The sequence below is a fragment of the Tenebrio molitor genome, chromosome 9 (genome assembly GCF_963966145.1).
Source record: "Tenebrio molitor chromosome 9, icTenMoli1.1, whole genome shotgun sequence".
Classification (NCBI taxonomy): Eukaryota; Metazoa; Arthropoda; class Insecta; order Coleoptera; family Tenebrionidae; genus Tenebrio; species Tenebrio molitor.
Window position 1 is genome coordinate 4,393,446 of NC_091054.1, and position 27,551 is coordinate 4,420,996.

The window sequence follows — 27,551 nt, forward strand, 5'->3', positions numbered from 1 at the left end:
CATACTCACAATACTTGTCTGTTTGGCCGACTTTCGGAGAAAATTTACAAATTTAAATTGAAACATATGCAACCAAAAATACTGCACTCCAGAGCAACTGAAAGTCAAAACCTCAACAAGATTTGAACATACGTCCAAAACCTCAAAGGCTTCTTTGATTTAAATAATTGTTGATCGCACGGTATAATATATTCACTTAACACTTACCTTCATTTCTCGGAACGAACCCGTACCTGAAAGCCAGTAAATACATGCGCCATTTTGTGTTATTGTCAAATACTCCTCACTGGTAGGTATCCAAAAACGTGCCAAACCGACAGCTCATGAGTTGTCAGCAAGTGTTAGATTAGTAGAAAGTAAGTTCATAAAATTTTTCAACTGATCTATTATGTGTTAGAACTATTAACTACAGATCAGTTAGTTATTTCAGTGTAAGTGGTTATGTGTTAGATAGTGTCATGTGGAAATAACGCTTTTAGAGAAAAGAAGTTACATAAATGTGTATTGTGACAATTATCACAACGAAATCACAAACAGTTTCCACTTAAAAAGGTATAAGGTAAGGAATCAATATCTTTTACTAGAAGATATGTTCGATGGAACGTACAGATTGATTGAATACATCTCACGAATTAACATTGAAAATTAAGAACTGTACTTTCCAAATAAAATGCAAGTCAAAGTTAGCACGTCATGTTATAAATTTGTATTCAATGGTTTAAAAGTATCATGCGTTCAAATGACATCGTGGGCTGAGTAGGCTTTGGAAGAAGTAAACCGATTAGAACAGTGTAAAGTTTGAATTTCCCGCCGTTGGACACGAATGACATTTTTTGTTTGTGTTTAATCGGGACAAATTGAACATGTTTGTTTTCTGCAAAGGGTGTCCTTAGATATTTGCTTCGAGAATAAGAAGCGTGTTAAGTTATTCTATTTTTAATATAAAACATTGCAAAAAAAAGATTTTTTTTGTTTCTAAATTTTAGGTTAGCTGTCAACATCCTCGAATTAATTTACACTTTAAAAAAGCACAACAATTGACGGTTTCCAACGCCTCCCCAGCCCAGAATTTCATTTGAACGCGCGATACGACAACCAAAGAAAAAAAACCATTGAAATTAATATTTGACGTCAAGTAATGACATAGATAAAACAATGAATAGGTACTAATAGTCAGATGTGGTTGTGTTCCCAAAACCAAAGACAAATCAACAACAATGAATTGTCTGCAAAAACTAAAGAATAGAATGGTAAAATTAAAAGCTTACTTTGTCAATTTGTCATCAATGGTTACAATTGTGAACGCACCTAAAATATTTAATATTTGACAGCACTTGTACAACATGATTACAGAACAAAGGCCTGTGATAATAGCATTGTTTTCATTTTGATTATTAAAGATTCTACCTGTAGATTATATTCACGTAGAATAAAACAAACCGGAACTATGACCTTTCTTTCTCTGTTCTGTTAGAATCAAAATTAACAATGGTGACTACTTGAACGAACTGTCACAATAACCGTTTAGAGGTACGTACGTATTTTAACAGTTTTGGAAAGATTCTAAGCGGGTTTGGTTTGAAAACGATTCCTACATGAAGAGGTTGCATTCAGTACTGTTCAATTGCAACGTAATTCGCAATGCAAAAGTTAGGTTATGTTGTGAACTTTCCTGACAGCTCAAGTAATGATTTTGTGACCAAAGCACCGCCATACGTTTTCGATGCCGTTGATTTTCACAGTTGCTCTAGTCGAAACTTATCGCATAAAAAATAGACAGAGCGTGTTATAATTGACAAAAGTCGTATCTGTGCTTGATTTATCGCGTCAAAAGTGACAAGCCAAGACTCGTAGACTCGTACCCTACATATGATTTGCAGTTGTTGTGATTAGTTTTTTGTGTTGACAGGAAATGGAATTTTCAGATTATCTTGAAATGCCAAATTTGGAATATTCGGAGAGTATCGGGAAATGTGCCCATGGAGAAACTCACAGTTGCGATAGATATCCCTGCATAACCAAACTACCCTTTTTGATGACAAATCACATAAAACGTCACCAATTGTTGCTTGAAATATCTAGTTGTGAAACAAACGATTTAGAAAAATACTACTGCAAAGACTGCGATTTTCAAGCAGATTTTTTAATTATTTTCAATCAACATATCAGAGAATACCACAGTAAGAATGTTGATTGTGTGCAAGATCAACCAAAAAATGACATAGTCAAAAGTTACATTTGCCAAAGGTGCTCATTTGAAACATATTCAGTCTTACTGTGGCTCAAACATTTGGACAGTTCGTGCATTGATATAAAAAAGGAATTTGAGAAAGTGCACATAGTTACTTGTGGAGGTGAGAAGTGGTATCAGTGTGAATATTGTTCATTTGAGACAAAGGAGGCAACAGTTTTGAAAAGACACCAGGTTGCTGAGCACCTACCTGGTGAGGAGCAAAGGTTTTGTTGTTCTCACTGCAAGTACATGGCAAAAAGTAAAAATCATCTGAAGCAACACATGAACTATGAACATGCTGCTCTTGAAGCTGTACACTGGTTTTATTGTAATGAATGCCCATATAAGTCTAAGAATTATTCTTACCTGCAAAGACATAAGAAAAATCATCTCCCAGCAGACGCTGTCCGGTGGTATGGCTGTGATAAATGCGACTTTAAGACGAAACGAAGATGCAACGTGAAACTACACACAATTGCTAAACATTTAACCCCTGACAAAGAGTCACATGAGAACTGTTCATACAATACAGAACTCATCGACGACATAATATATTATAAATGCGATTATTGTTCATTCAAGACGAAAGTTTTGCTGTATTTGGAGAGACACATTCAAAAAACACACCCCTACGTTAGATGGTTTCAATGTGAACTGTGTGATTTCAAAGCAAAATATAGAAACAGTTTAAAATGTCACAAGCGGGGCGTGCACAAATCTGACGAAGAAGCAGAATGGTTCTACTGTCCCAGTTGTGAGTACAGAACGCAGAGAAAAGGACATTTAAAACAACACGTATTAAATAAACACACCACTTCTGAAGCTGTGAAGTGGTTTTTTTGTGACAAATGTCAGTACAAATCAAAATCCAAATATTCTTTGAACAGACACGCAGAGATACATCTTTACAAAGACGTCGAATGGTTCAAGTGTGACAAATGTAACTTTAAAACAAGGCAAAGTTTCAAAATGGAACAACACAAACTGCACAAGCATACCCCAAATGAAGAGGCGTTGTGGTTTCAATGTGAACAGTGTTCTTACAAGACACAGACGCGATACTGTCTAAAACGTCACATAACTCGACACAAATCGGATGAAGAAGCAGAGTGGTTCCACTGTTCCAGTTGTGAGTATAAGGCGAAGAGAAACAAAGATTTGAAACGACACATGTTGTACAAACATACTCCCTCTGAAGCCCTGCAGTGGTTTAATTGTGACAAATGTCCGAATAAATTTAAAACCAAAGCTGATTTGAACAGGCACGCAAAACAACATCTTTCGCAAGAAGGCATCCAATAGTTCAATCAATGTCACAATGCAGGCTATTTCTGCATATTAAATGTTTTGTGTTTGGTCAAGTGTGATTAACTCTGATAAACAAAAAACAAGATTTGATGAGACATTTATACTGAAACATCAAATCAAGAGATTGTAAAAACTTTTAAAAAGTTAAAAAACTTAATATCTGTTAAAATTTTAATTAGATTGATGTTTTTGATACTATTTATTAATTAAAACAATTTAATAACGGTTTTTTCATGTTTGTTTTAGTTATACCCTGTGCCATTATATACTATCTCTCCAGTCCCTTGTGTAAATACTTCAAAATTATGTGACGTAAGTTGTGTTTTGGGGGATTATGCAATAAGATTAAAAGCTGTCAAAAATCAAGCATCACAAAGGAAGTACTTTTTGTACATACAAAGCATGTAAGCGTTATCGCAGTGCGCTTAAACATACAAAAAAGAGGCGGTCAAATTTAGATCAAAGTTGTGCAACATACAACGTGTTACAGAAATAAGTACATTCATTTTAACTGGTAATAGAAGAACTGGTTAATAGCAACAATAAATATAATTTTTTCCTAAACCTTGAAGTTATTCAGTAAAAATTATTGAAAGATTTGGCACATATTTTGTTACTTGCTTCGCCGATGCCGATAAGCGAAGAAGAAAAAACAAATGCAAGAAAACTTTCACTTTTTTGCTAACTTAGGCACAGCGGCTAACTGCTGCGCCCCTTACTGTGACCTATAATGATAACGTACCTAAAATACTGACAAAATGGGGCGTATTCTGTAACTGCTCCGCTAAATTTTAAAGGCAGTTAAATTAAGTCTCCTAAAATTTGTGTATTAATCCGTAAAAATTCTCATGAAGTAATCAGAATAATCGCAAATCATTACAAGAAATGTTCAAAGGGACCGCCGTTATTGTGAATACAATAATGAAGACACTGATGAAATTGCAGCATTTCCTACCTGTTCCATTGTATCAATGGGATCGAATATGCCAAGTCCTTCATGTGCCCCCACAAGAAGAAGTCGCACGGAAATTCTCCGGGTTCGAGGAGCACTCCCGCATACTTCACCATACACTACACAATATCTATGTATTCACTATTCGAAAATAAACGCGCCATTTTCATAAAATTTTAGCTCAAATCACAGAATCACCACGTAAACACCTTCCTTGTGGAGTCGGTCAAAACTAACTAAAAACGTAATCGTCTTATCGACACCTCGGCCGCAGAGCGAAAAAACTTTATTCTAAAAACACAATGTTATGCGTTGATTTCACAAAAAGTAGATATTATTTCAGGGTCACTGTCATTGCGTCAAATAACTAGAAAATGCGAGTACCTAATTAGACAGTTCGTAAATTCATGTGGGGGGGAAAATACTGAACCGAAAATTGTATTTTGTTGTTCTTGACGAGATCTGCCACTGGTTAAAATTAATGTACTTATTTCTGAAAGATGTACAGGGTTTTTATAAATAATTCATGCATCAGGTGTGCTGTGACTCCATGTAGGTATTTAAATGGAGACATAGCCTTCTTGTGGTACGAATCATTTATGAAAATCCGATATAAAAAGCAGAGGGTACTAAAAGGTAACTATTCCAAATTTTTTATTTAGTGGATGAATAATAATGGCCTCAGATTAAATTTAAATATTTGCAAACAAATTTAGGAATAAATTGTAGTAAGGGGCACCATGGAGAAAGTCATTGTCAAGATCTGCATATTAGGTGTTCTGTGATCTGCACTGGGATCGCACACCTATGACGAGGGCAACGTCCTCTGCGTAAATAAATATGGGGTCTTTTGACAGCTTGTAAACAATATTGTTTGGCGTTTTTCAGTCTCACATATGGAAGAAAATAATAATAATTTAACAATGAAATTTGTGATTTTTTTATTAGACCTTGTAAATTCTCCAAAGAAAGTGAGATAATTGGGAATTGCACTTGTGTTGTGAACGTACTCAAAACATCTGACTTTTGACAGCTTGTAAACAAGGTTCTCTACTGTTTTTACAATCCCGTTATTCCATGAAATCGAGATTATAAGCAAAAATTATTGGAAATTAAAATAATTTCGCAATAAAAGATGTGTTTTTTATTAGAACTGTTGATTTCTCCAAAATCTTGGTAAGTCCTCACGTGTCTTAAAAAATACCATACATTGAAATATGAATAAAACGGTATTTGCTCTTCTTCAAGTAAGAGCAACACTGGGGTATTTGCTTTAGTTTTTGCACAACACAATAAAAATGCCCCACTAGTAATGTGAAAAAAGAGTTGTGTAATTGCACGATTTGATGTAGATGTAAATTTCGTACCTACACAAAAAAATTACGTGATTTTTTTGCTTTATCCGAACTTTACTTTCGATTTTCAAAAAATTTAATTTACATGACTTGTCGCTGTTTCGCATTAAGACATTCAATTGCTCGTTAGTGTAAACTGTTCGTGAAAATGAGTGACAGTGAAAAAAATCCAAAACGTGGAAGACAGGATTTGCAAGTCGCATTTGTTGTTTTACTGGGAAATTTTAAATTGCTCTTTGATGGGAGACAAACGCATTCCCTTAATAAACAAAAAGAAATTGTTGGACGAGATCTCGCTTTAATTTATTTGCGGAAAATGAAAAAAGAGAAATAAACGCAAAACAGATCATTCATAAAACAAGTTATGATTTAATAACTTTTTCACTTCGACCGCATAATAAACAGTGCACCACTGTGGATCAAAGTAATCCTCTCCAATCAGTCGTTGGGGTGAAAAATATAAATCAACTAAGTTTTCATTGAACATTTCAACACACACATTTGAAAACTTTCCTTGAAAATTGCTCTCTGGAACCACATGCGGATTAAAGCAGTCATTTAATAATAATTTAGGCAACTCTAATATTTCAAGGCCAACAAAAGTGACCAGCTCAACATAGCTTTAAAAAAATTTTTGTTCGGTGTTGCCGATAACAGCTACGTCATTAGTTTCTTTTAATGTATTCGTTCAGCTCGCAAACAGCTTTTTCTGATGAAGTACATCCTTCACATTTTGAAATAAGAGCAAATACTTTTATTCATATTTATACCTCTGGTCGTGAGAAAGCCGCGTGATCATGAAAATGAGAACCTTACGTTGTTGTGCTTCATGAAAAGTGTCTGTGATAGATTCAGGCAACGAGTAAAAAAAATCAATTGTAATTTCAGATTAAACTGGAACGATGACAAATCTGGAGTATGCTGAAAATGTTCACAAGTACAAATGCCCATTTGACAAAAAATCGCTCTTCTTTGTGATAGGTCACTCGAAACGTCACCGTTTCGAACTGGAACTGTCGACTTGCGAAACAACCTCGTTGGAAAAATATTACTGTAAATCCTGCAATTTTCAAACTGATTTGATAATAATATTCAATCAACACGTCAGACAGTTTCACGGAAAAAAACGCGAATCTGTGTACAGTCCATCGACAAAAAACAGTGCCGTAATAAGCTACATTTGCAAAACTTGCACATTTGAAACCCATTCCATCTTGTTTTGGATGAAACATTTGGAATCTTCATGTTTTAGTAAAAGCGACGACTTTGAGCATGTCAGATTGTCACTCGTGACTCTTGCTGACCATCGGTGGTACCAATGCGATTATTGTCAGTACAGGACGTGGAGAAAAGGAAATTTAAAACATCACGTGTTATTCAAACATACCACTTCTGAAGCTGTGCAGTGGTTTACTTGTGAAAAATGTCAGTACAAATCGAAAACGAAATATGATTTGAACAGACACGCAAAATTACATCTTTCCAACGAAGACGTCCAATGGTTTAAGTGCGATAAGTGCAAATTTAAAGCGAGAGGAAAATACAGAATAAAACAACACGAACTGCTCAAACATACGTCAAACGAAGAGGCGCAGTGGTTTCTGTGTGAACAGTGCTCTTACAAAACAAAATGGAAAAACTCGCTGAAACTTCACGTAACTCGGCATAAATCTGATGAAGAAGTGGAATGGTTTTGCTGTTTCAGTTGTGAGTATAAGACGAGGAGAAAAAAAGATTTAAAACGACACACGTTGTATAAACATACCACTTCTGAATCTGTGCAGTGGTTTACGTGTGACAAATGTCAGTACAGATCCAAAACCAAAGCTGATTTGAACAAACACTCAAAACAACATCTTGCCAAAGAAGAGAACTAAAAAGGTTCAAATGTCATAATTGCGTATTCGTGACGTAGAAATTCAATCTACTAAGGTGGAAAACTTCAAATGTTTTTCAATATGTGGAGGACAGAGCAATGAATCGAATATACCGGGTGATCAAAAAGGACTGTTTAAGTTGGCAGTAGAATTAAGAAAATTTTTTAATTCGGTTATTTATAACACTGCACCTGGATATGTTTTGTTGGTTTATTTGACAAATATCTGATAGAGGTATATTATTAACAACGACAAGCCACCAACAACCGGAAGTTACTCCTGTTATACGATTTAAAATACGATCCAGTGTTACCAACTTAAACAGTCCTTCTTGATCACCCCGTATAAAACTTATTTTGATACACTTACCGTGGAACTGACCATCCCATAAGCAATACCTCTTCGAGGGCGCCCCGAATTTGACATGGGCAAACAGCTGAAGTTAAATCTGAAAGAAAAAAATATCAAATGGAGATTTGCCGAAAAAATAATTATTTTATACACTGTACTCCAAAATACTCAAATGTACTAAATAATTATGCATGTACGTATTGTATGACTAGTAAGGCTAGTAAATAGTTATTTATGTAACAAGCGAGTAGAGTAATACTTTTTTTTACGAGAAGGAAAATTGCCGCACGAGCCAAGCGAGTGCGCAAATCCGCCTAGTAAAAAAAAAAGATAAGTACTTTACTAACGAGTTGGCGTTATTATATCCACAGGTTTTTTCATTCATATGCGTTCATAATATGTAGTACATATATTATTTAAAGAGTTCGTATGTAAATTGGGCTCTTACGACGTTTTTTTGTTCGATGAGCCCTTTAAAGGCTCCAAATCGCTTAAAATCTTTAAAATTAGGTTGACGTTCCGTTTTGACAAGTTGTGACATTTAGCAAAATCCATTCACACAGGAGAAAATTCTCAAATTGTGACAATCAAACAAAAAACAAAAAATTTTTAACGCAAATGCATGAAAAAAATGAACCGCTATGGCACTTTTTTAACACTGGACCGATTCAAAAAGTCACATAATTTATGAACGCAAATGAATGTTTATCTTCCGAAATTATTATGATTAAATAAATAATAATAAATAAAGTTGTTGCAATAAATAATTGTGTTTTTAATATGTTCAAGTCAAAAACATTTAAACTAAGGGTCAGTTTAGAGAAAGAGAATTAAACATTTAATTTGAAATAAATTTTATTGCGCGATTAAACTATGAGTCCGAAACTTGGACTGGTTCAATCTGATCACGTGTTCAGTTAATCTCGCATTTGATTACGTTAACTTAATTTCGTTTTTGTAAACTGACTTTGAATATTTAGGGCCAGTTTACAGAAGCGAAATTAAGTTAATCATAATCAAATGCGAGATTAACTGAACACGTGATCAGTTGAACCAATCGAACTTTCGGATTCATGAGTTAATCGCGCAATAATATTTAATTCTCTATAAACTGACCCTTAATGTATCACATTTAATTGTAAGAATTACACAAAAGAACGTCAAATTTAAGTTTTAACAAGCTAAACTTGCTAATGGTAAAATGTGTGTGGAGTAATGAGACGCAGAGAAAGAAGAAAGTGAAGTAATTGTAACGATCTGTATTGCTTTTGTGAACGCACCCAATACATATGACTTTTGACAGCTTGTAAATAACTCTAACCTACGGGCGAATAGAAACGGTGTCTGTGCTAGATTCAGGCAATAGGTAAATTGACAACTGAACATTTTTACAAAAATCAGTCATTGTCATTTCAGATTAAACTGGAACTATGGCAAATCTGGAGTACACTGGATGTACCCCGCCGGATACCTACGGAAATGTTCACAAGTATGACAGATGTCCATTTACCACAAACTCGCTTTTCTTTGTAATAAATCACGGCAAATGCCTCCGTTTCAAACAGAAACCGTCCTCTTGCGAAACAACCAACTTGGAAAAATATTATTGCAAATCATGCAGTTTTGAAACTGATTTGATAATAATATTCAATCAACATATTAGAGAATTTCATGGAAAGAAACGCGAAACTTTGTACGGTCTGGTGCAAAAAAACTGTGCCGTGAAAAGCTACATTTGTAAAATATGCACATTTGAAACACATTCCATCTTGTTTTGGATGAAACATTTGGAATCTTCATGTTTTGGCAGAAACAACAACTTTGATCATTTTAAATTGCCAATCGTAAACGGAATTGACAATCAGTGGTATCCATGCGACTATTGTCAATATAGGACGTGGAGAAAAGGAAATCTAAAACATCACTTGCTATTCAAACATACCCCTTCTGAAGCTGTGCAATGGTTTAATTGCGACAAATGCCAATACAAATCGCGAACTAAGTACGATTTAAAGAGACACGCGAAACTACACCTTTCCAAAGAGGAAGTTGAGATACTCAATTGTGATAAATGTAACCTCAAAGCAAAAGGAACTTATGGAATACAACAACACAAACATACATCAAACGACGATGGGCGATGGTTTCAATGTAAACATTGCTCTTACAAGACAAAATGGAAAAACTGTCTAAAAATTCACATAACTAAACATAAATCTGATGAAGAAGCAGAATGGTTTTACTGTTCCACTTGTGAATATAAGACGAGGAGGAAAAAAAATCTAAAACATCACATGTTAGTTAAACATACCGCTTCTGAAGCGGCGCAGTGGTTCACGTGTGACAAATGTCAGTCTAAATTTAAGATCAAATCTGCGTTGAACAGACACGCAAAACTACATCTTTCCAAAGACGACATTGAATGGTTCAAGTGTGATAAGTGCAACTTTAAAGCGCGGCAAAGATACAGAATAAAACAACACGAACTCCTCAAGCATACGTCAAACGAAGAAGCGTTATGGTTCCGATGTGAACAGTGCTCTTACAAAACAAAATTAAAATATAATCTAAAACTTCACGTAATAACTAGACACAAGACTGATGAGGAAGTAGAATGGTTTTACTGCTTCCATTGCGAGTACAGGACGAGGAGAAAAGGAATTTTAAATAAACACATGTTATTTAAACATACTCCCTCTGAAGCTGTGCAATGGTTTACTTGTGACAAATGTCAGTGCAAATTTAAAACCAAGTATTGTTTGAATAGACATGCAAAGCAACATCTTCTCAAAGAAGACGTCTAATGATTTAAATGTCACAATTGTGTATTAATGACATTATCAAAATTCAATCTAGTACTCTATTAAACAAATGCATGCACCAAACGAGTAGTTTGAATGTGATATATGTCCTTTTAACACAAAGTACAAACAAAAGTTTAAATATTGCTGCCAATATGCACTATAAAAATTATATTATTTATTTTCTTCTAAATTATGTGATATAGCGCAAAATAAAACAAAAAGTTACAATGTGTGAGGCATTATGTGAAAAAATCTTCTGTGAAGATTGTGAAAAGTTGAGAAAAATAAGAAAACTGAATGTGACTTTAATTTGATTGATGCAGATTAAAACAATTTATTAATGATTTTTTCATGTTTGGTTTGATTTTTCTTTTTAATGAAAGATGGATATCGGATTTAGTTTTATTACGAACAGGTTGTTCGCAGTAAAATTTTATTCTAAGAAACCATAAGGAAAGTGATGTGATTAAGAAGTAACGATCTGTATGGAAGATCGTATTTGTGAACGCACTCTAACCATCGGATTTTTGACAGTTCGTAAACAACGTTCTGCTTGGGTTTGTCAGTCTTATAACTTGCGAAAATTATGGAGATTACTAAATAGAAGGAAATACAGATTATATAACGATACAGTGTGTGACTTTTATTAGAACTTTTCTCCAAAGCATTGGTAAGTCGTTTGATATACCGTGCGATCAACAATTACTTAGATAAGGGGCGGCTATGACTTTGACAGTACATATAAGATTTTTCGTGTCCGCTAACTCAGGTAATAAACGTCAAACAACTGTGAGTATTAATCAAATTTGAACACAAAAATGATTGTTACTTCAGAACATAAAAAATTAATCATTGAGTCTTACTTTCGTAATGGTTTTTTCAATAATGGAGAACATAGATAACGAATGTGAGTTTCGACAAAATGTTCCAAATTTAAATTGGAACAGGTATATGCAACCAAAAATACTTTCATGCATCTGAACGTATAGATTTGGACATACGTCCAAAATCTCAAAGGCTTGTTTGATCTAAATAATTGTAAATCGCACGGTATTAATAAGTATCACATGATCTTTTTAACTGATTAATTTTTACAAAAATCAATGATCACAATTTCAGATTAAGCTGAAAAGATGGCAAATCAGGAGTATTCTGGTGGGGCTTTGGTGTATGGAAGTGTTCACAAGTACGACAAATGTCCATTTGCCTCAAAATCGCTTTCCTTTGTGATAGATCACACCAGACGCCACCATTTTAAGCAAGAAATACAGGAATCGTCGACTTGCGAAACAACCACCTTGGAAAAATATTACTGCAAATCCTGCAATTTTGAAACCGATTTGATAATAATATTCAATCAACACGCCGGAGAATTTCACGGAAAAGAATGCGAATATTTGCACGGTCCATGGAGAAAAGACCACTGTGCTGTAAAAAGCTACATTTGTAAAATTTGCACATTTGAAACGCATTCCATTTTGTTTTGGATGAAACATTTGGAATCTTCGTGTTTTAACAAAAGCGACCGGTTTGAGGATGTCAAATTGTCATTCGTGACTCTTACTGATAATCAGTGGTATCCATGCGACTCCTGTCAGTATAGGACATGGAGAAAAGGAAATCTAAAACGTCACCTGTTATTCAAGCATACTACCTCTGAGGCTGTACAGTGGTTTAATTGTGACAAATATCAGTCTAAATTTAGAATCAAATCTGCATTGAACAGACACGCAAAATTACATCTTTCCAAAGAAGACGTTCACTGGTTCAAGTGTGATAAATGCAATTTTACAGCGATGGAAAGATACAGAATAAAACAGCACAAACTACTCAAACATGCATCAAATGAAGAGGCGCTACGATTTCAATGTAAACAGTGCCCTTACAAAACAAAATGGAAAAACTGTCTTAAAATTCACATCATAACTAGACATAAATCTGATGAGGAGGCAGAATGGTTTTATTGTTCCAGTTGTGAGTACAGGACGAGGAGGGAAAAAAATCTGAAACATCATGTGTTGGTTAAACACACCACGCCTGAAGCTATGCAGTGGTTTACTTGTGACCAATGTCAGTCTAAATTTAAAACCAAATCTGCATTAAACAGACACGCAAAGTTACATATTTCAAAAGAAAATGTTCACTGGTTCAAGTGTGATAAATGCAACTTTAAAGCAAGGCAAAATTACAGAATCAAAGAACATGAGCTGCTCAAACATAAATCAAATGAAGAGGCATTGCGGTTTCAGTGTGAACAGTGCTCTTACAAAACAAAATGGAAAAACTCTTTAAATCACCACAGGATAGTTAAACACACTACTTCTGAAGCTGAGCAGTTGTTCACTTGTGACCAGTGTCAGTCTAAATTTAAAAGCAAATCTGCATTGAACAGACACGCAAAACTACATCTTTCCAAAGAGGACGTTGACTGGTTCAAGTGTGACAAATGTAGCTTTAAAGCAAGGCAAAGATACGGAATAAAACAACACGAATTGCTCAAACACACATCAAATGAAGAAGTGCCGTGGTTTCAGTGTGAACAGTGCACTTACAAAACAAAATTGAAGAACTCACTTAAACTTCACTTAACTTTGCATAAATCTGATGAAGAAGTAGAGTGGTTTTACTGTTTCAGTTGTGAGTATAAGACGAGGAGAAAAAAAGATTTAAAACGACACACGTTGTATAAACATACCACCGCTGAGTCTGTGCAGTGGTTTACCTGTGACAAATGTCAGTGCAAATTTAGGACAAAGTATTGTTTGAACAGGCATGCAAAACAACATCTTTTCAAACAAGACATCTAATGTGTGTATTATTAATGACATTATCAAAATTTATTGTAGTAGTCTATATTAAAGGAATGCATGCACGAAACAAATGGTGTGAATGTGACATGTGTCCTTTTAACAAAAAGTACAAAGTAAAAAAGGACAGTTACAATGCATGAAACCACGACCTGCTTTACATAACCGGCCTGTTCAAAAGTGTTTAGCTTTTATGGGATTTTATTCAGCTTAAGTTTTTGTCACCGAGAATTTTTCCTGTTCAAATTACATTTTAAATTTAAAAAAACGGTGTTTTTTATTGCTTTGAAATTAAATTCGTGAATCTTTTCCTTATTGTTCATTGTTTTTGTGTTTAATGTTGTTGTTCTTTATTATATTGGGCATTGATTATTATTTAAGCGTGAAGTGTCCGTTTTGTGTGCGCCTTCATCGGCGGAAATTCGCTCTTTCTCAGAAACATTTTCATAATGCATTTTTAATGAAATGAAATTATAATACAGCAGGTCGTGGATGAAACGTTAAAGCGAGAATCTTCTGTGAAGATTGTGAGAACGTGAGAAAAATAACACTCTGATTTGATTGATATTTTTGCTGTAGTTTCACTTTTCCACGACTCCATTCAATTTTGACTCGTAATGAGAGCACAGAATAGAAACAATTGTTTCTATTCTGTGATGAGAGCGCCTAATTTAAACCGCTGCATTAAATGGAACGAGTCTGCGATCGTTCATTATCTATGGTTGCGATCAATAATGGAACGCACCACGCGGAAATATCATCTGACTTTTGACAGCTTGTAAACAACTTTTCTTTTGCGTCTGTGAAAATTGTCCAGAAGAATACAAAATAATGAAGATTTTAGAATATATTTTTTTTTAAGTAGACCTTTTAGATTCGTCACTCTACTGGTGAGTACTTGCGTTTATGAAATATGTAAAAAAAAAGTAGGACATGTTATCTTCAGAAACGCAAAACGTTCACAGACATACGCACCCAGTATTGTTTTGATCCAAGGAAACGGTGTCTGTGCTAGATTTAACAAATTAAAACTGTCAAGTTGACAAGTCAAAACTTGACTGTTTTGCTGCTATATTGTAATTATTTTTTTTTACTGACATGAACTCGAATATTTCAACTAATATCGAAATGCCAAGTCCAGAACATACTGAAAGTAACCCGAAATGTACCCACGAAAAGAATTGCAACTGTGATAAATGCCCTTACATTACCAAATCACCTGTTTTGATGATGCATCACATTAAAAGTTTGCCACTTGAATTATTAAATTGCGAAACAAGTGATTTAGATAAGTATTGCTGCAAAAACTGCGATTTTCAGACAAATCTGAAAATAATTTACAATCGACATGTCCGAGAATATCACAAAAATAATATCGATTGTTTGCAAGATCAAGCAAAAAAAAATATTGTAGTAAAAAGCTACATTTGTCAAAAATGCTCCTTTGAAACATATTCGGTCTTACTGTGGCTCAAACACTTGGACAGTTTATGTTTTAATGCTAGAGAAGATTTTGAGAAGAAATGTATAGTACCTTATGATGGTAGAAGGTGGTACCAATGTAACTATTGTGCCTTTGAGACAAAGAATCTAACAATATTGAAAAAACACCAGACTGCAAAGCACCTTAATAAGGGGGAACGGTTTTGTTGTTCTCATTGTAAGTACAAAGCAAAAACCAAAAATTATTTAAAGCAACACATAAACTGTGAACATGACAGATACAATTTTAAAACAAGGCGGAAATTGAAAATAAAACAACGCGAGCGGATCAAACATCCAGCAAATAAAGGAACGTTGTGTCTTCAATGCGAACAGTGCTCCTACAAGACAAAATGGAAACATTGTCTAAAACTGCACATAAATCAACACAAATCTGATGAAGAAGTGGAATGGTTCTACTGTTCCAGTTGTGAGTATAAGACGAAGAGAAAAGGGTGTCTAAAACAACATACGATATACAAACATACTACCTCTGAAGCTGTGCAGTGGTTTAATTGTGACAAATGTCAGTACAAATTTAAAACTAAATCTGATTTGAACAGACACTCAAAACAGCATCTTTCCGAAAAAGACGTCCAATGGTTCAAGTGTGATAAATGCAGCTTTAAGGCAAAGCAAAAATCAAATGTAAAAGTACACGCACTCGTCAAACATACATCAAACAAAGAGGCGGTGTTGTTTCACTGTGAGCTCTGTCCTTACATGACAAAACTAAAATACAACCTAAAACGTCACATAGTTCGACATAAATCTGATGAAGAAGCAGAATGGTTTTACTGTTTCAACTGTGATTATAGGACGAGGACGAAAGAAAATTTAAAACCACACATTTCTTCTAAACATACACCAGTTGAAGCTGTGGAATGGTTTACTTGTGACAAGTGTCGTTTCAAATGTAAAACCAAATCTTATTGGACCAAACACGTAAAACAACATCTTTCCAAACAAGTTAGATGAGACTTACGTTCTGTGAAGGTCGTGAGAACGTTAAAAAATCAAACGGCTTAATATAAATATGTTGAAAGTTTATTTAGGCCGATATTTTTGATACAATTTGTTAATTAAAACAGTTTTGTAACAATTTTTTCAAGTGTCATTAATCACACCTCGGGCCATAAAAGCCTTCTTACGCCCTTAATACATAAATAACCATTATATACTTAACACTGTTTTCACATTACAATACAACACGATTTTTTCATTGGAATGACATATTTTCGAAGCGAGATTTATAATTAAATTACTGGTTGGGGGTCCAGTACAGTTTAATAACTTTTTACCGTTGGTTTTTATTCTCATAACCTACCATTTTGCCGCTGTTAATGTTACATCAAATAAATATCTGTCAAATAAACCAACAAAATACGGGGTGATCAAGAACGACTCTTTGAGACGGTAATACTCGATTTAATTTTTTTTAAATGGTACAACTGGAGTAACTTCAGGTTGTTGACAGCTTGATACCTACTGACAGCCATATAATTGATAATGATATTGATAACTGATAAGTAACGTTTGACATTTCAAATTAAGTGTAACATGCTCGTGAATCTTCTCGAGAGTCTACAAAAAGTCTTAATTTATGTTTAGAGCCAAATGGGGAGCACTTCGGGCATTTCCTTTATTTAATTTTTAGATAATTGTTCTGCCTCTCGAGTTTAATTTCTTTTTACCAATAATTTTTACTTTTGTAACCTTCCATTTTGTCGCTAATAATATTACGTAAATCAACAAAACATATCCGATTGCAGTGTTGCGAATAAAAAAATCTTCCTAATTGTATTGCCAATTGTACTATTCATGATCACCTCGTATTTTTTTATACATATCCCAGGAAGCGCCTTCACTTGAACAAGTCTGCGAATTTTGCGGTCGTTAAGTGGAACGCACTATGCGGACATACCTGACTTTTGACAGCTTGTAAACAACTTGTTTTTTGCGTCTGTGAAAATTGTCCAGAAGAATACAACATAATTATAATAAATGAAGATGATTTTGGAGTAAAATTTGCGAGTCTTTTAGTAGCCCTTTTAAATTCGTTACTCTACTGGTGAGTACTTGCGTATAATATCTAATATGTAGGACATATTATTATCTTCAGAAACGCAACACAATTACGGACATACGCACCCTACATTGTTTTGATCCAAGAAAACGGTGTCTGTGCTAGATTTAACAAATTAAAACTGTCAAGTAGACAAGCCAAAACTTGCCTGTTTTACTGCTATTATAATTTTTTTTTTACTGACATGAACTCGACAATTTCAACTAATATCAAAATGCCAAGACCAAAACATACCGAAAGTAACCCGAAATGTACCCACGGAAAGAATTACAACTGCGATAAATGCCGCTACATTACCAAATCACCTGTTTTGATGATTGGTCACATTAAAAGTTTGCCACTTGAATTATTAAATTGCGAAACAAGTGATTTAGATAAGTACTGCTGCAAAAACTGCGATTTTCAGACAGATCTGAAAATAAATTACAATCAACATATCCGAGAATATCACGAAAATAATATCGATTGTTTGCAAGAACAGACAAAAAAAGATATTGCAAAAAGCTACATTTGTCAAGAATGCTCGTTTGAAACATATTCGGTCTTACTGTGGCTCAAACACTTGGACAGTTTATGTTTTAATGCAAGAGAAGATTTTGAGAAGATCTGTATAGTGTCTTATGGTGATGGAAAGTGGTATCAATGTATCAATTGTGCCTTTAAGTCAAAGAATCTAACAATATTGAAAAAACATCAGACTGCAAAGCACCTTCTTAATAAGAAGGAATGGTTTTGTTGTTCTCACTGCAAGTACAAAGCAAAAACAAAAAATGATTTAAAAGAACACATAAACTGTGAACATGATAAATGCAACTTTACAACAAAGCGGAAATTGAAAATAAAACGCGAGCCGCTCAAACATTCGTCAAATAAAGTGGCGTTGCGTCTGCAATGCGAACAGTGCTCTTACAAGACAAAATGGCGAAGTTGTCTAAAACTTCACATAAATCGACACAAATCTGATGAAGAAGTAGAATGGTTCTATTGTTTCAGTTGTGCGTATAAGACGAAGAGAAAAGGGCATTTAAAACAACATACGATATACAAACATACCACCTCTGAAGCTGTGCAGTGGTTTAATTGCGACAAATGTCAGTACAAATTTAAAACTAAATCTGATTTGAGCAGACACTCAAAACAGCATCTTTCCAAAGAAGACGTCCAATGGTTCAAGTGTGATAAATGCAGCTTTAAGGCAAAGCAAAGATCAAATGTAAAAGCACACGCACTCGTCAAACATACATCAAACAAAGAGGCGTTGTTGTTTCACTGTGAGCACTGTTCTTACACCACAAAACTAAAATACAACCTAAAACGTCACATAACTCGACATAAATCGGATGAAGAAGGAGACTGGTTTTACTGTTTCAACTGTGATTATAAGACTAGGACGAAAGGAACTTTAAAACAGCACATGTTTTTTAAACATACCCCCTCTGAAGCTGTGCAATGGTTTGCTTGTGACAAGTGTCATTTCAAATCTAAAACCAGATCTTACTTGTCGAAACACGCAAAACAACATCTTTCCAAACAAGATATGTAATTGATAATGTGTCATTGCGTATTCGTGACATCATCGAGATGTAATTCGTGCCTCCGGATTAAGCAAATGCATTTTCCAAACGAGTGGCTTGAATGTGACATGTGACCGCTTACAGAAAAGACAAGCGAAATTTAAAATTTCAATAGACATACAAACATTAAAACAGTTTTATTGCGATATACTCGTAATGAAAGCGCCTAATTTAAAAAAAAGCGGCAAAATGCTAAACGACCCGCCCCACCTTTTTTGATGATGGGAAAGTAGGCTGTAAGCGGTTGTCGGTAATGAGGGAGTAATGACGTCATCTATGATATTTTGGTCATCGACCGCCGCCTTAATTGGAACGAGTCTGCGAACTTTGCGATCGGTAAATGGAACGCACCATGATCAAAGATGAGACTTTTGACAGCTTGTAAACAACTTGCTTTTTGCCACAAAAAAAATAAAGAAAATTATAAATGAAGATGTTTTAGAACAAAATTTGTCATTTTATTTAGTAACTCCTGTAAATTTGTCGCTCTAGTGGTAAGTACTTGCGTATACCTAACATGTATGTAAAACTTACGACATGTTATTGTTTTCAGAAACACAAGATGATCACAGACATACGCACCCAGTGTTGTTTTGATTCAAGAAACCGATGTCTGTGCTGGACTTGACAAATTCAACTGTCAAGTAGATAAGTCAAAACTTGCCTGTTTTGCAACTGTTACATTTTTTTGTACCTATTGTTGAAGTTGAACTCGATTATTTCCAATGGAATATCAAAATGCCAAAACCGGGGCATACAGAAAATAACCCGAAATGCCCCCACGGAAAGATTTACAACTGCGTCCTTACATGACTAAATCACCCGTTTTGATGTTGGATCGCATTAAATGTTGGCCATTTGAATTATTAAATTGCGAAACAAGTGATTTAGATAAGTACTGCTGCAAAAACTGCGATTTTCAGACAGATCTGAAAATAATTTACTATCAACATATCCGAGAATGTCACGGAAATAATATCGACTATTTGCAAGATCAATCAAAAAAAGATATTGTACTAAAAAGCTACATTTGTCAAAAATGCTCGTTTGAAACATATTCAGTCTTACTGTGGCTCAAACATTTGGACAGTTTATGTTTTAATGCAAAAGAAGATTTTGAGAAAGTGCAAACAGTATCTTGCGATGAGAAGTGGTACCAATGTGTGTATTGTTCATTTGAGACAAAGCAACCAACAGTTTTGAAAAAACATAAAAGTGCAGAGCACATACCCGATGAAGGAGAATGGTTTTGTTCTCATTGCAAGTACCAAGCAAAACCCAAAAATCATTTAAAGCAACACATAAACTGTGAACATGATAGATGCGACTTTAAAACAAGGCGAAAATTGAAAATAAAACAAAACGCGCTGCTCAAACATCCATCAGATAAAGAAGTGTTGTGGCATCAATGCGAACAGTGCTCTTACAAGACAAAATGGAAACATTGTCTAAAACTTCACTTAAATCGACACAAATCTGCTGAAGAAGTAAAATGGTTCTACTGTTTCAGTTGTGACTATAAGACGGAGACAAGAGGGTGTCTAAAACAACATACGATATACAAACATACTTCCTCTGAAGCTGTGCAGTGGTTTAATTGTGACAAATGTCAGTACAAATTTAAAACTAAGTCTGATTTGAGCCGACACTCAAAACAGCATCTTTCCGAAAAAGACGTCCAATGGTTCAAGTGTGATAAATGCAGCTTTAGGGCAAAGCAAAAATCAAATGTAAAAGTACACGCACTCGTCAAACATACATCAAACAAAGAGACGTTGTTGTTTCACTGTGAACACTGTTCTTACACGACAAAACTAAAATACAACCTAAGACGTCACCTAATTCGACATAAATCTGATGAAGAAGTAAACTGGTTGTACTGTTACAACTGTGATTATAAGACGAGGACGAAAAGAGCTTTAAAACAACACATTTCTTGCAAACATACCCCAGTTGAAGCTGTGGAATGGTTTACTTGTGACAAGTGTCATTTCAAATCTAAAACCAAATCTTATTGGTCCAAACATGTAAAACAACATCTTTCCAAACAAGTTATCTAATGGTGCAGGTGTCACCATTGCGTATTCGTGACATTATCGAGATGCAATTTCACAAGACAAACATTACATGATTTCGTCGATTAAACAAAGCAAACGTTAGATAAGACTTGCAAAGAATATACTGTAAAAGTCGTAAGAATGCTTAAAAAAATCAAACGGCTTAATATGTGTGAAAACTTTAATTAGGCCGGTATTTTTGATACAACTTGTTAAATAAAACAGTTATATAACGTTTTTTTTTTTTTTGAAGTGTCTGGCTCGAGTTTTGAAATAACGAATCGCAGGCCAGAAACTATCTGTTAATGAGAAAAACAAGCTTTAAGTCAACGCAAATAAGCTGAAAATTAAACACCTCCAACAATAATGCCGGAAATCCTTAATTTTAAGTTGTGTAACGTCGACCTAACCATCATGTAGGTACTGTACGAAATAGGAATAATTCTCATTTTTTATTATGCATTGATAAAATAATAGTAGATTATATCATTAAGAGTAGAAGTGAGTCTTTTTGTGCCAAGCCCAGAGATTGAAAACCGACACGAAGCAAAGAATATTATGTAATATGCCTAAACATTTTAACTAGATCGATTTGATACAGTTTTTTTAATAAAAACAATTTAATAACAGTTTTTGATGGGTAATTTATCTAATTGTTTTTAAATTTTGTAACTAATTATTATTTTATGGAAGGAACCATAGAAAAAGTGAGATGATTGAACTACCAGTTCTGGGATTACATTTATGAACGCACTCAAGATGTCCGACTTTTGACAGCTCATGAACACTGTTCTGCAATTTTTTTATTAAAACTATTGTTCTGGTGAGTACTTGGGTGTCATAAATACCAACTTTTACTTTAAGAATATTACATAAAAACGCACATAATTTTCAGATTTTAATATCAAAATGCCAAATCTGGAATATACTGAAAGTAACCCGAAATGTGCGTATGGGAAGACTCGCCACTGTGACAAATGTCCTTACGTGACCAAATCACTTCTTTTAATGATAGATCACATTAAACGTTACCATTTACCACTTGAATTATCCAGTTGCAAATCAAATGATTTAGAAAAGTACTACTGCAAAGATTGCGATTTTAAAACTGATCTTGTAATAATTTTTAATCAACATATTAGAGAATATCACAGTAAGAATATTGATTGTGTACAAAATCAACCGAAAAAAGACATTGTAGTGAAAAGCTACATTTGTCAAAAGTGCTCATTTGAAACATATTCGGTCTTGTTGTGGCTCAAACACTTGGACAGCGCATGTTTCATAACAAGAGAAGGTTTTGGGAAGGTATGTTTAGTATTTTGTAGTGATGAAAAGTGGTGTCAATGTGAGTATTGTACATTTAAGACAAAGAAGACAACAGGTTTGAAAAGACATCAGACTGCAAAGCACCTAGATGTCAGTTCATTTCAGTGTGAAGAATGTAATTTCAAAACAAAATACCGTCAAAATTTAAAACGTCACAAGAAAATAGTACATCACACATTATCAAAAGGTACTCTGTCTGAAGATGTACCATGGTTTACTTGTGACAAATGTCAGTATCAATCTAAACATAAGTTTTATTTGGTCAAGCATGCAAAACAACATTTAGCTAATGAAGATGTCCAATGGTTCAAGTGTGATAAATGCAACTTTAAGGCAAGACAAAGATATAGAATAAAATATCATGCACTGCTCAAACATGCATCAAGTGAAGAGGTGTTGTGGTTTCAATGTGAACTATGCCCTTACAAAACAAGATTGAAGTACAATCTAATAAAACATCACACATGTCGACATAAATCTGATGAAGAAGCAGAATGGTTTTATTGTTTCATTTGTAAGTACAGAACGAGGAGAAAAGGAAGTTTAAAACAACACAAGTTAGCTAAACATACTCCCTCCGAAGAGGCGTTGTGGTTTCAATGTGACCAGTGTTCTTACAAAACAAAAGTGAAATATCTTCTGAAACGTCACAAAATTCTACATCAATCTGATGAAGAAGTAGAGTGGTTTTACTGTTTCAATTGTGAGTATAGGGCGAGGACAAAGGGAACTTTAAAACAACACATGTTGTATAAGCACACTCCCTCTGGAGCTTTGCAATGGTTTACTTGTGACAGATGTCAGTACAAATCTAAAACCAAAGATGATTTGAAGAAACACGCAAAGCGAAATCATTGTGATAAAGATGTCTAATCCAAATGTGATAAGGCAAGGCGAAGATTCAAAATAAAAGAACGCGAACTGTTCAGACTTACAACAAATGAGGTTGTGGTTTTAATGTGAACAGCGTTCTTACAAGACAAAAATGAAACATGATCTAAAACGTTACATGATTTGACGTAAATCTGATGAAGAAGAAAATGGTATATTGTACAACTAGTTATGAGAGTCGCACTTTTTTCATGAATTTGCAGTTTGATTAACGAGGGCGGAGCCCGAGTTAATGAGACAAATGAGTGAAAAAAGGTATGACTTTCATAACATGTTGTACATATTGTAAATTGAGAAATTGGGCCTAAAAGGATTTACGCAAAATAATAAAAAAACAGAAATGCATAGTAGGTATTCTTTGACAATGAATTGAATAAAATTATTTTAAAAAGTACTACTTTCATTATGATTTTTCGTTAAAAAAAGTCAACTTTCATAATCAATATGGAAAAAATGGTTTTACTGTTTAAGTCTGTGCTGTGACAGATGTCAGTACAAATCTGAAGCCACGCCTAACGTGACCAAACGCACAAAAAATATTTTTTGCAGAAGACATACTGTGCTTTATATCGTTTGTTTTTTTTTTTTAATTTCACCTCGTAGAGTCGATTGTGAACGCACTATACCGATCATGGATCAGCTGTTTAAATCTTGCGTTTTTACACGAATGGTGCGTTCTCAATCGACTCTCCAACGCCAATTTTGAGGATAAATTTAAATGAACGCACGATACAATAATGAAGGCGCCGACAAAATGATTCTTCCACCCTTTCCAGCATACCTCAGTTATTGCGAAATGTTGTATCAATTGGGATCGAATCTACGAAGTTCTTCATGTACCCCCACAAGAAGAAATCGCACGGAAACTTTCTGAGCTCGAGGAACACTCCCGCACACTTCACGATACACTTCACAATATCTACGTATTCACTATTCGAAAATAAACGCGCCATTTTAACAAAATTTTAGCTTAAATCACAGAATCAACACGTAAACACCTGCCTTTTGCAGTTGGATAAAACTAACTAAAAATGTAATCCGATTGTCTCTACCTCGACCGCGGAGCTAAAAAACTTTATTATAAAAACACAATGTTTTGCGCTGATTTTACAAAAACTACTATTTCATTGGGCTACATAACTAGAAAATAGACAGCTCGTTTTTTATGGAAAAAATGGTACATGACAATTTTGTTGTTCTTGACGAGATCTGTCACTGGTTACAATTAATGTACTTATTTCTGAGACACGTTGTATAATAATAAAGTAGGTATTTTTAAAAACGCGAAAAAGCCAATTCAAGGTCAAATGTTATGCAGGTATATTAAAACCACATTTTGGGTTTTTTTTGTTTATTTTTAACACACAAATAAAAAACTTAAATTAGTCACAATGAATTCAACAAACAGTGCTTATCCTGAACATCCCCGACAGCCGCAGTGAACACACTCGACAATCCGACCCTGAAAATAAACTTCAATTACACAAAGTACTTAAAGACACCTGAAAACTGTACCTCTTCAAGTTTCCCCTTGGGTACTCTACAAATACAGTTGGTTCCAAAATTCGTATCTCGAGCTTGTATACAACGCAAACAACACAAATTTTCATAACCTTGTTTTTTCCACTTTGCTATCAAGTTCTTGTCCGCGATATTTTCTGTGAGACAGTAGTCATACAATTCTCTGCTGATGGCTTTCCTCCTGTAGAACAGGTCATAAATATATCGAGACTTTTGGTGGTGAATTTTAAATATAGGCCACAACGACTCGTTTTTCCGTTTGCCTTCGTGTGATTCGGTTTCCGCTAAAAGTGTTGGTGGTAAAATTTATCTGGAAACTGCGAAAACGAGCTTACCTTCTCTCATTTTTTGCTCCAGTTCATCCAAAGTCGGTTCGATTAACTCCCAGCCTTCGGGAGGTGCTTTTTTACTGCGACGAACTTTCGGCATTGTTAATTTTATGAAATATTACACTTCGAACTACCAATTTACAAGATTTTAGGTTAGAAAACCGTGAACAGTCAGTAGAAAACGTCGTTAGGGAATTAGTGGGGGGAAGTTCTTGGGGGAAGGTATGAAAGAAACTAAATTTGAGTGCGTTCACAAATCCCGAATCCAAAATTCATTTCTCCTTCTGTATGATGGTCTTTCGACAATTTTAATATATCCTCGGAACTGTTGAATATTGGATTAACATTTTCCGTTCTCTTAATTTTTTTTGTTTCTGGTTGGGTTACTTAAAATCGAAATCAATTGGATTTGTAAACAACCTCAGGTTGGTGACACTGCTTGACGGTGGAAGAATCCTCCATCTTTATTTCTCAACAGCACTCGCGTATAGCTGTCCTTTGCTGTTTGGATTACTTGGTTTGTAACCTCAAAACACGTGTTTATTTTAAACAGTTTGATTAACTAATGTGAAAAGAAAAATGACGAAAAGAAAGGAAAATAGTGAAGTTGCAGTTGATGTAAACAAGAAGAATAAAAAAGAACAATCGCCAGAAGAAACGAAATCGACCAAAGAAAGTTTCACAAAAAAATCAAGTTTTTCCAAGGAAACAACACCGCCTGATTCTAAGAAGTTCACGAAACACGCGAATGGAAAAAATAAAGCTGCGGAGCTGAATCAGAAGCCGGAAGACTGGAATGAATTCAAAAAGAAGAAAAAAGAACTGAAACTGAAGCGGAAACAGAATAAGTCTGGGTTTGATGTAATTGTGAAATCTAAAAAAATTGGGGAAAAATTGCGTTGTAAAACGTTGAAGGGTGGTGATGTTGAAAGAAATAAATTAATAAATGAATTGCACGTGTTGTTAAAAGGACAGGACCATTATCCTAAATTTGTGCTAGCACATGACACATCGAGGATAGTGCAGTGGTTGTTAAAATACAGTTCAGACATTGTAAAAAATCAAATATCACAGGTAATTACTTTGTATTGTGTAATGAATTAATAAAAAAGATATCTTTTTTAGGAATTGATTCCGGTTAGTTTGGAAATGATGCAATCAAAATATGGAATTTTTTGTGTTAAAAGACTTCTCAAATATGGCAATCAAGAAACAAGGTCGGCCATAATCAATAAAATGTACGGTCACGCCGTGAAACTGTCAAGCCACAGTCTCAGCGCCCCCGTTTTTGAATACGCTTACAGCACTTGGGCGACGACTCAACAAAAACAACACCTGACGCAAGAATTTTTCGGCGAGATGTACAAAAAAAGCAAAGACAACGAGATCAAACACTTGCGTGACATATTCAAACAAAGCCCCGACTTGAAATCCGCCACCTTGGGGGCGACTAAAGCCAATTTGTGCAGAATCATCGACAAAGGCTTGCTAGACTCTGGCCTGGTCCAGACCGTCTTGGCCCAGTACTTGGTCGAATGCTCGAGCGAAGATCGCGCCGAATTAATCACTCAACTAGTCCCACACATCGTCGTGATCAGTAACAGCAAAGATGGCGCTCGCGCAGCCATGCAATGCATCTGGCACGGCACTAACAAGGACAGAAAAGTAGCGATGAAAAATATCAAAGAGCACGCGGTGGAATTGTCAAAGCACTCGTCTGGTCACTGTACAGTTATAACACTGTTGGACGCAGCCGACGATACGGTGTTGTTGCACAAGATCGTGTTGAGCGAGATCCTGAAGGGGGCGCGAGATCTGGCGGAGAACGAGTGGGGGCGCAAGGTTTTGTTGTGGCTGGTGGCCCCAACAGACACCAGGTGCTTCCACCCAGTCTTCGTGAAGGAGCTCGACGCAGGACGGAAAAGATCAAACTTGAAGAAGGATCCGGAAACTCGGAGGAAAGAAATTTTGGAACATTCCATCGACACTCTGTTGAATCTGGTCGCCGAAGAACCGGACTTTTGGATGAAAAATTCGTCGCTGGCTTACGAGATGTTGGCGATAGTCAAGTCTGGTAAGTACATTGGTTTGCGAGTAATGATGGTACTTAATCCGCGTGGTAGGTAAAGGAGATGGACTTAAGAAAGCTCTGGACAGTATAGTTAAAGTAATTGTCAATCCTGATTGGAAGATTAAATCAAACGAGCAAGAAATCGCGGGAGTGGAGGAACCGGGGCTCCACATGGTTCTCAAGAAATTGTTCAAACTCGACCAAAACAGCGAAACCTGTGATTTCTCCTTCGGCTCGTGTCTGATCGACGCCCTTTCAGAAGAAACTGTGAGTGAATCAAGTCACTTTCGTCACATTCTAATCGTGTTGATTTCAGCTGGAAAAGTGGCTCGGTTTGAACCGTGGCTGCTTTCTATTGGTCGCCGCTTACGAAAACAGTTCGACTTCGGTCCAAGAAAACATAAAAAGTAGACTCAAGACACATAAAAAGTTGTTGAAGAAACAGGACTATGCGGGGAGCAAAATTTTGTTGAAGAAAATGAAAGAATAAATGTTTTTAATTGGCCACGCTTTGTCTGATCCAG

General features: G+C 35.1%; 3 protein-coding genes and 2 long non-coding RNA genes across 7 annotated transcripts; 4 read left to right on the forward strand and 1 right to left on the reverse strand.

Annotated features, from left to right (window-relative positions):
- The first annotated feature begins 34 nt into the window (after positions 1-34).
- Positions 35-7,211, forward strand: LOC138138187 (uncharacterized). The gene is made up of 3 exons (XR_011161977.1): positions 35-1,530; positions 1,910-3,853; positions 6,737-7,211. It is a non-coding gene; the product is annotated as an uncharacterized lncRNA (long non-coding RNA).
- A 1,921-nt stretch (positions 7,212-9,132) lies between these two features.
- LOC138139281 (uncharacterized) lies at positions 9,133-16,045 on the forward strand. Of its 3 annotated transcripts, XR_011162259.1 has the most exons (5): positions 9,133-9,442; positions 9,493-11,550; positions 12,000-14,577; positions 14,634-15,347; positions 15,409-16,045. It is a non-coding gene; the product is annotated as an uncharacterized lncRNA (long non-coding RNA). The 3 variants fall into 3 exon arrangements; XR_011162258.1 differs by having other exon boundaries at positions 9,140-9,442; positions 14,618-16,045; XR_011162257.1 differs by having other exon boundaries at positions 9,141-9,442; positions 14,634-16,045.
- Positions 16,046-16,744: 699 nt separating this feature from the next.
- On the forward strand, positions 16,745-25,117 carry LOC138139267 (zinc finger protein 64-like). The gene is made up of 5 exons (XM_069059479.1): positions 16,745-17,240; positions 17,292-19,323; positions 19,383-21,709; positions 21,782-22,194; positions 22,255-25,117. The coding sequence occupies exon 3, from the start codon at positions 19,603-19,605 to the stop codon at positions 20,887-20,889; it is 1,287 nt and encodes a 428-aa protein (XP_068915580.1). The 5' UTR covers positions 16,745-17,240; positions 17,292-19,323; positions 19,383-19,602; the 3' UTR covers positions 20,890-21,709; positions 21,782-22,194; positions 22,255-25,117.
- Positions 24,441-25,105, reverse strand: l(1)10Bb (BUD31-like protein). Its single transcript, XM_069059507.1, has 3 exons — positions 24,963-25,105; positions 24,622-24,911; positions 24,441-24,568 (listed from the first exon to the last, which is right to left on the reverse strand). The coding sequence occupies exons 1-3, from the start codon at positions 25,054-25,056 to the stop codon at positions 24,518-24,520; spliced, it is 435 nt and encodes a 144-aa protein (XP_068915608.1). The 5' UTR covers positions 25,057-25,105; the 3' UTR covers positions 24,441-24,517.
- Positions 25,118-25,381: 264 nt separating the features above from the next.
- peng (Pumilio and CPL domain-containing protein penguin) lies at positions 25,382-27,532 on the forward strand. Its single transcript, XM_069059471.1, has 4 exons — positions 25,382-26,030; positions 26,082-27,030; positions 27,080-27,294; positions 27,344-27,532. Exons 1-4 carry the CDS (start codon positions 25,536-25,538, stop codon positions 27,515-27,517), a joined length of 1,833 nt encoding a protein of 610 aa, XP_068915572.1. The 5' UTR covers positions 25,382-25,535; the 3' UTR covers positions 27,518-27,532.
- Positions 27,533-27,551: the final 19 nt, after the last annotated feature.